General features: G+C 50.3%; 1 protein-coding gene across 1 annotated transcript; it reads left to right on the top strand.

Moving 5' to 3' along the window:
- Positions 1-449: 449 nt before the first annotated feature.
- On the top strand, positions 450-8,383 carry KRT2 (keratin 2). Its single transcript, XM_006046596.4, has 9 exons — positions 450-1,089; positions 2,345-2,559; positions 2,923-2,983; positions 3,796-3,891; positions 4,510-4,674; positions 4,934-5,059; positions 6,140-6,360; positions 7,493-7,527; positions 7,631-8,383. The coding sequence occupies exons 1-9, from the start codon at positions 511-513 to the stop codon at positions 7,984-7,986; spliced, it is 1,854 nt and encodes a 617-aa protein (XP_006046658.3). The 5' UTR covers positions 450-510; the 3' UTR covers positions 7,987-8,383.
- Positions 8,384-8,840: the final 457 nt, after the last annotated feature.

The raw sequence follows: 8,840 nt of genomic DNA, 5'->3' as shown, positions 1-8,840 counted from the left end.
GGGGAACACTGAGGCTAGTATTGACGAGCCTCCGAAGTCTCTAAGTCCGTCATCTCTTCCATCAGCGGAACTGGGTGGCGAGCCTCCAGAGGCCCTAGGGGCAGCTGGCCTCCCTTGGATTGGTCCAGAGCAGGGAGCAGCATTCTGCAGAATGCTCCTTTTTTTTTTTTTTTTTCCAGATTGAGAAACTCATCCTGACCTCCTCTTTTGATGATTTTACAAAAATCAAATGGTGTGACAGATGCTCAGATAAACAAGTTTGCAATCAAAGCAAGTTCTGGGAGGGAGCTGATTAATAGATTTTTTAATGGCTATTAGCTTGATAATCACTCACCAGGAGTAGCTTCCAGGCAGACCAAACCCTTGCATACGTGGGCCCACACCCATGCACACCACCACCTAGTTGTCGGGTATAAAAGGGGACCATGACAGTCTTCCAACAGCAGCACTGAGTATCCCATCGGAAATCCTCTCCGGAACCTGCAACTTCCCTCTCCAGGCAAAGGCATCATGAGCTGTCAGATCTCCTACCAGTCTCGAGGAAGAGGAGGAGGTGGAGGAGGATTCCGGGGTTTTAGTAGTGGCTCGGCCGTGGTCCCCGGTCGAAGCAGGCTATCAGGAACCAGCTTCTCCTGCTTGAGCCGCCATGGCGGTGGCGGCGGGGGCTTTGGCGGAGGTGGATTCGGCGGAGGTGGCTTCAGCAGTCGGAGTCTCGTTAACCTTGGAGGGTCCAGGAGCACCTCCATTAGTGTGGCTGGAGGAGGTGGAAGCTTTGGCTCCTATGGAGGATTTGGTGGCAGAGGAGGTGGCTTTGGAGGTGGCCTCGGCGTTGGAGGAGGCAGTTTTGGTGGAGGCCGCTTTGGAGGTGGTGGTGGCTTTGGAGGTTTTGGGGGTCCTGGTGGCTTTGGGGGTCCTGGTGGGTTCGGCCCTGGAGGATTCCCTGGTGGAGGTATCCACGAAGTGTCTATCAACCAGAGCCTCCTGCAGCCTCTCAATGTGAAAGTTGACCCGGAGATACAGAACGTGAAGTCTCACGAGCGGGAGCAGATCAAAGCTCTCAACAACAAATTTGCCACCTTCATCGACAAGGTGAGTCATGAAAAGCTGGCTTCATCTAAGGCTCAGGATGCCCTGCTTCTTTCAGTGCTAACTGAAAAGCAAATGATAAAGATTCATTTTTTAATAAGCCATAGGTGCAGTCCGGAGAAGGCAATGGCACTCCACTCCAGTACTCTTGCCTGGAAAATCCCATGGACGGAGGAGCCTGGTGGGCTGTAGTCCACCGGGTCACTAACAGTTGGACATGACTGAGCGACTTCACTTTCACTTTTCACTGTCATGCACTGGAGAAGGAAATGGCAACCCACTCCAGTGTTCTTGCCTGGAGAGTCCCAGGGACGGGGGAGCCTGGTGGGCTGCCGTCTCTGGGGTCGCAGAGTCGGACACGACTGAAGCGACTTAGCAGCAGCAGCAGCAGCAGTCACGCTGTCCTGGGTAATTGGCGGTATCCACAGGGGAAAGACGCAGGCTTCATGGGTGCCATCCCATAAGAGTCTGTGGTTGGGAATTAATTGTGACTTTGGCTTTATTGTCTCAGCCTAAACAAACAATACTAATGGAAAATTCTGAAAATCATTAAAAAACTGACACAGACAAGAAATGGACTATTTCAAGCCAAGTGTTTTAGAGGGGGTTTAAAACGTCTTCTGAGACTGTTCTTCCTTCCCTAGAAGTTATTGCTGTATTAAATTCTGGGAAGCTAAGCCTGAAATATCTATTTAGGAATGAATGAAATTTCTGCCTTCAGGAGAAGCTTTCTTAGTTTCATAAACCACAAAGTTTTTAATTGATGTCACTTTGGAGTGTGATAGGGTTCTCTCCCATTTCAAGGCAGAGGAACCTGTCTAAGACATTTACAAGGCTCTTAAAAATCAGATGGAGGAACCCTGCCCTTATACTCATAGCCCTTAGGAGCAGTGCCAGTGAAAGCTTGCTTTTGGTTTTCCCCAGAATTTATGGGACCTTTATTGGAAATTCAAGTAGGATCAGGGAGGGAGATGGCCTGGAGTTTTGAAAGCACCTGCAAACGAAATAGTGGATGGGAAAGTAGGAAAAAGAGTTCTCTGTGTGGAGAGTGCCGGATGTAACATTTAGGAGCCTACAGAACTTTCCAAGTGTGGAGACAGAGAGCTCAGAAGCTCTGCCCAGCATGATCTGGCATGCAGCTGGGGAGGATGAAGCCACATGGTTTTCCCTATCTCCCGAAGGAGAATCAGAGCTGACCCTGGCCTGTCGGTCGGAAGGACAACCCACAGCTCATGTGCTTTCCTTCTGGTCCCCACAGGTGCGATTCCTAGAGCAGCAGAATCAGGTGCTGCAGACCAAATGGGAACTGCTACAACAAATCAATGTGGGCACCCGTACCACCAACCTGGAACCCCTCTTCCAGGGGTACATCAGCCAACTGCAGAGTCATTTGGACAAGCTTTATTCAGAAAGAATGTTACAAGAGTCAGAGCTGAACAACATGCAGGATCTTGTTGAAGATTTTAAGAAGAAGTAAGTGGCAGAGTAAAAACTGGGTGGAGATAAACCTTGATTTAAGCCCATCCAGTCATTGCCCCAGAAAACCACTCATCTCCCAGCTGCATTTGTGGGGATAAAGGGGGGAGCCTTCTGTATCTTTGCTGATTGTTTGGGAGGAAGACATTTAGGGCTTTAGAGATCATGTTTTTGACAAGTTTGATGGTTAATTTATAGAAAAGCATCCTCATCTGGGTTATCATCATTTCAATTTAGACAAAAGTGTTTTTTAATAGTCCCAGGAAATGGAGTATTTTGGGCGAATCCAGTAGGAAAAGGAAAAGAAAAAGGGAAACAAACTGGTACTAATCTAACTGCAGTGTCCTTGGGTACCAACAGGTATGAGGATGAAGTCAACAAGCGCACGGCTGCTGAGAACGAGTTTGTGACACTTAAAAAGGTGAGTGAGAGAATGTCAGAGTTGGGGTGGGAGTGAGGATGCATCGGAGCCCATTGTGCCCAGATGGACAAGCTGGAGCACACCTCTGAGTGAAAAAAGCACCAGCCGGGAAAGGGTGAAGCATGTCCATGGCTGGTTCTCACGGAAATAAAGGTGTCTCTGTAGTTCAAGCTTCAGGCAATTTCTGCGCTTTTGCTAGGGCATTTCCCATAATTACGTACTCAAAGACTGTATTGGGTCTTGAAAGCTTGACCACAGAAAGCACTTGATTTTTTTTCTAAAGGGCCGAGGAAGGCATGGGACTTCCTTAGATTGCCTGCTTAAAGGTGTAGTCGGTTGGGCTGACAAAGGTTTGAGCCTGAAGGCAGACGCGTGGGTTCTCAGCCTGGTTTCTGCAGAGGCTTTGGTGTGAAATCCAGAAGAGGTGGGATGGATAGATAGGATGGGAGAGTTGGGGACTGACTGTTAAAAGCCACAGAGGCTGTTATGCTCTTTGGTGGAAACATAGAGCATATCAAGCAGGAAGGAGAGAATGGTTGACAAAGCTCGGTCCCATCAGAGCTCTGATGGTCCTGGGGGAGTGTGAGCAGTGACGTGGGCATATAGCCCCCTGCAGAGATGCACTGTGGACTTCATGCCAGATGAGGTCCTGTTGTGGATTGTCTGCGGTGCCTGGGATTTTGGAGAGCAGCTGACAGGGACTGGGTGGAGGAGTGGCAGAGAGACCGCAGGGCAGGGCCCATACACAAAGCACTGCAAGGTGGGAATGGGGGTGCTGTGAGCTTCACCAGAGACCCTGACCTTCCCTGTAGGATGTGGACCATGCCTACACGAACAAGGTGGAGCTCCAGGCCAAGGTGGACTTGCTGAGACAGGACGTGGAGTTCACAAAAATGCTTTTTGATGCAGTAAGTAGGCTGCTCTTAAATGGACCCTTGCTACCTACCCTTCCCCTCAAAGGAAGTCCTCTCTCACTGGGAAAGGGGGCTGTGGGTGGGGTTCATGGGTGGCTGACTTCAACTGATCAATGTCTAGGCCACTGGGAGCTTCTTTGGTGTAGGTCTTGGAGGAGAAGAACTTTCTCCTCTGATGTTACAGGAAGTAATGCTCTATTAGGACAAATTCCCTCACTCCAGCTCCCCTTAGGAAAAGCCTCACCCTGCTTCTCTTCTTATATCCAATATATTTCAGAGGTCAAAATATAATGTACTCCCCGCTTCCCTGCCCAAGTGCACACACATGACTTCTGCAACAGGAAGTACAATTTAAGGCATTTGCCATCAACTGGCTTCTTTCTGGGGGCATTTATTAAGCTGCATAAACTAGGAGGCTCAGAAATGCAGACCCCCCCCCCTTAATTCTCAGTACTACCTGACTGGGAATGGTGGCTATATCACTTTACATCTCACCCAGTACATAGTTAGTCTGAGATTCTGCATTTCCCTGACACCGGGGGAGGGGAATCCCTCCTCACTGCCCGTGGCTGTGGGCAGGGACGTCGTGGCCAGACCTTCCCTGTGTTGCAGGAGCTGTCCCAGATGCAACAGAGTGTCACCGACACCACCGTCATCCTGTCCATGGACAACAACCGCAGCCTGGACTTGGACAGCATTATCTCTGAGGTCCGGGCCCAGTACGAGGAGATTGCCCAGAGGAGCAAGGCCGAGGCTGAGGCAGTGTACCACAGCAAGGCAAGTTCTGGGTGGGCAGGGAGAGCCGCAGCTCTTTCTAATGAGCTGCATTCCAGCCCAGCCAGTAAGTGTACAGTAAGGTTACTGGTGGTTTTGTCTAGTGAAAATTGGGCATCATTCCCAGGAAAGAATGTCTATAGTACCCCAAATGCCCTCAGTCAAGTATGGCACTGGTCCCCCATCTCCCACAAATGCAGACATGACATTCAGCTTGGTTGACCCTCCCTGATCAGATAACTCTCCTCCTCTTCCCATGCAGTATGAGGAGCTCAGGATAACTGCTGGAAAGCATGGAGACAGCCTGAAGGAGGTCAAGATGGAGATCAGCGAGCTGAACCGCATGATCCAGAGGCTGCAAGGCGAGATCGCACAAGTGAAGAAGCAGGTGGGGTGTATGCCCTAGGATGGCTGCAGTTCTCCTGGCTGAGTGCAGCTCAGGATGGGGTGGGAGGTGGTGTGCAGGTGTGCAGGGGTGTGTGTGTGTGTGTGTGTGAGAGAGAGAGAGAGAGAGAGAAATTCTAATATAGTGTATGTTGATCACAAAAACCTTGGGCTTGACATAATTAAGACTTAGAACGATTTTAGAATGATCAAGAGACATTCTTGGGGCTTCCCTGATAGCTCAGTAGGTAGAGAATCCACCTGCAATGCAGGAGACCCCAGTTCGATTCCTGGGTTGGGAAGATCTGCTGGAGAAGGGATAGGCTACCCACTCCAGTATTCTTGGTCTTCCCTTGTGGCTCAGCAGGTAAAGAATCTGCCTGCAATGTGGGAGACCTGGGTTCAATCCCTGGGTTGGGAAGATCTGCTGGAGAACTCTATGGACTGTATAGTCCATGGAGTCACAAAGAATCGGACAGGACTGAGCGACTTTTGCTTTCACTTTCAAGGCTCATTCTTAAGTAGGGATTAAGTGCAGGGAAAGAATTGTGTTAACTTTTTGATTGCTTTCATGGGTGAAATGAAACAGTGCCTTACGAAGCTAGAGGTCATGGCTCACCAAAGATCACAGGCGTCACCTCCTATTTGTACCTCTTTGATACAGGGGCAGGGAGTGCTGCAGGGGGTTGGCCAGGTTTGGACATTAGCTCTGGAAGAGGTAATGTGGGGCAGAGAACTGACTCCACAAGCAACAGAAGTTCTATGAAGCCATTCACACCAGTGTTTGCAGCTGCAACTGTAAAATAGGGTAACGACTCTGGTCCTAGATTGTGAGCATCAAAGGTCATGATGGGGAAAGGGTTAAGGGTCCAGTTAAAGGGGACTTGGGAAGACAGAGGCTCAGAGACAGCAGCAAGTCTTAGCAAGTTGCTTGTAACTTGCATTAACTCTCTGGTGACACACTTCCAGGGCCAGTGATTCTGGCTTCTCACACCCTGCACATCCTTGCTCCCTCCCTCTCCTCCTCTGCCAAGACAGATTGCACTTCCTGTCCCAACAGAAACCTTTTCTCCTTCTCTCCTAGTGTAAGAATGTACAGGACTCCATTGCAGATGCTGAGCAGCGGGGAGAGAATGCCCTCAAAGACGCCCAGAGAAAGCTGAATGATCTGGAAGAGGCTCTGCAAAAAGCCCGTGAGGACCTGGCCCGACTGCTGCGTGACTACCAGGACCTGATGAACACCAAGCTGTCCCTGGATGTGGAGATTGCCACCTACCGCAAGCTGCTGGAGGGCGAAGAGTGCAGGTGAGGAGCCCCGCGGGAGGCCAGAGGGTACCCTGATCCACCTTCTCCTCTCCTGGAGCCAGGGCTGGAGGTGGAGGCAGAGAAAGCAGGGGGAGGGGCAGGGCCTTCTGACAGCTGAGAGCTGACATCACTGGAGAGATTCAGGACATAGAGCAGCAGTGTGGAGCTGTAGGCTTATCAGTGTGGAACGACTAAGAAGGCAGGTTAAATTTTAAATTAAATGAAGCAGTAAATTAATCTTTCTCTTTTCTGAAAGGGAAAACTGATGGTGTGAACAAAGATTAGTTCTCGACGATCTGAAACATCGTCTCTGGGTCTGCAGGGTGTGTGGCATCTTCTCCTTCCACCTTGTGACACAGCGTGGGATGTCGTGGGTTGGAAGGTGCTGCCTGGCTGGGGCATGCCCAAGGAGCAGGCACCAGATCTAGCTCTTTGCAGGTTTCTTGAGTGAACTACAGAGCCATGTGTTAACCTCCCGAAGGGAGCCTTTCCTTCCTCTGTGGTCTAAGACCTTTGTCAGTGTCCTCAGTACCCATGGTGATTCAGTCTGGCTGAAGCAATTAGACGGCAAAAGCTCCTCAGTCCACCAGAGAGCCAGTATCACAGAGAAGGAGTGGCTTTGGCTTTGCTCAGGTTGCTGCTGGGTACCTGTCTGGAGGCTGGGCCTCCTCTCCCCAGCTTGCAAGATGATGTGGGAAAGAATTCAGATGAAGCAGGGGAGGGCGGGGTGGGTGCAGGGCAGGGAGGCTGTACAGAGTCGCACTTCTCTCTGATTTGATTGTTCACAGAACAGTCTTCATTTGAGAATTTCTGGTGTGGCTTGGATTCTGCATATCAGACTCCCTAAGATGGATTTAAATAAAACAATGGGTTCCCAGTTCAGAAGTGAATTTGCTTTCGATCAGTTTTATCAGAGCAAGAAATTGAGATGACTTGGGATGCCAGACTGTGTGGAAACATGGGGCCCGTCCCCATCTCTGTGATCCTCAGCACCAAAGAAAGTGGGCTGTGTGAGGCCGTGGTGGCTGAGTTTTGAGGCTGACATGGGTGGTTATAGGTGGAAGTTGTAAAACCACGTTTGCAGAGTACCTAAGTGCTCTGCCCAGAGTTATCTTTTCTTTCTCTCTGGCAGGATGTCTGGAGACCTCAGCAGCAACGTGACTGTGTGTAAGTGCAGGGGGCGGGGGAGTGGTCCTGTCCTGGGGGTGGAGTGGGGCAGAGGCGCCGAGGCAGTTGGCACTGAGGTGTAATGCTGTCTGTCTCTCTGCAGCTGTGACGAGCAGCAGCATTTCTTCAAGCGTGGCCTCCAGGGCTGGCTTTGGAAGTTATGGTTCTGGAGGTAGAGGGTCCAGTTATGGAGGAGGATTCAGCTCTGGAAGTAGCAGTTACAGCTCTGGAGGCAGACGATCTGGTTCCAGAAGTGGCGGTGGAGGAAGCTATGGCTCTGGAGGTGGCTCTCGAGGAGGCTCTAGTTCAGGAGGAGGATACAGTTCTGGAGGAAAACAGAGCTCTGGAGGCAGCGCCAGAGGAGGGTCCAGCTCTGGAGGGGGCGGTTATGGCTCTGAGAGGGGTGGTTCTGGCTCATGTGAAGGTGGCAGTTCCAGTGTGACCTTCTCATTCAGATAAGGATGGAGTCCGCCCTTGACCCTCCCCCTCCAGAATGCCTGTCTCTGTACATCTAACTGACAGCAAGTCAGATCTTGTGATCCACCTCTCACAGCATTGTGGGGCAAAGAGATGCCCATAACCAATCAACTGGAGCCAGTAACACCCTCTGTCCCAAGGGGAAGAGTCTGCATTGTTTAGGTTTGTGCTTCCAGCCCTGCCCCCATTCCCTGCCCCTTCTTGCAGTTGCCCTTTCGGTGGTCCTTCTCTCAAAGGGTATCACCCCATCTGTGCCTGTGCCTTTTCCCTGGTGGTGCACCCAGGGAAACATGCTTCTGTGTACATAACTCTCTTGTTGGCTCTGCAGCTAAAGTGTTGTGGTCTTGGTGTCTGCACAATAAACTTCATCTGCAACTCATAGCATGTGATGTGTGTTTAATGCCAAGCCTTGGCAGAAGTGAGTAGCCAGGAGCTATTAGTCATTGCTATCTGGTCAGGAAGATCCCCTGGAGAAGGAAATGGCAACCTACTCCAGTATTCTTGCTTGGAGAATCCTCTGGACAGAGGAGCCTGGTGGGCTCCATGGGGTTGCAAAGGGTCAGACAAAACTTAGCAATTGGACACACACACACACACACACACACACACTGAGTAGGATGAGCCTCGACTGGAAAAAGAATGAGAATTAGGGCAAGGATTAGATGTTCTTTTCCTTAACTAGGAAAAGCCAATGGTGGAAGGAATTTGTACTTTGGAGAGTTCTTTTCTGAAAGTAAAATAATGAACCAGGACACAGGCGAGTTTTAGGAATTTTCAGTTCTGGAGGTATTGTGAGGTTTATTGAGTACAGTTGAATCATGACTGTGGTTCACTGG

This window comes from Bubalus bubalis, chromosome 4, assembly GCF_019923935.1.
Source record: "Bubalus bubalis isolate 160015118507 breed Murrah chromosome 4, NDDB_SH_1, whole genome shotgun sequence".
Taxonomy (NCBI): Eukaryota; Metazoa; Chordata; class Mammalia; order Artiodactyla; family Bovidae; genus Bubalus; species Bubalus bubalis.
Note: the sequence above shows the minus strand (reverse complement) of the source record. Positions and strands in the feature narration are given on the sequence as shown.

What these genes read in the sequence shown, in the direction of transcription:
- KRT2 (XM_006046596.4), top strand. Translation starts at nt 511, where the DNA reads ATGAGCTGTCAGATCTCCTACCAGTCTCGAGGAAGAGGAGGAGGTGGA. An exon ending in AGGCAGTGTACCACAGCAAG is followed by an intron (nt 4,675 to 4,933) that starts GCAAGTTCTGGG and finishes CTTCCCATGCAG; the next exon opens with TATGAGGAGCTCAGGATAAC. An exon ending in CTGGAGGGCGAAGAGTGCAG is followed by an intron (nt 6,361 to 7,492) that starts GTGAGGAGCCCC and finishes TCTCTCTGGCAG; the next exon opens with GATGTCTGGAGACCTCAGCA.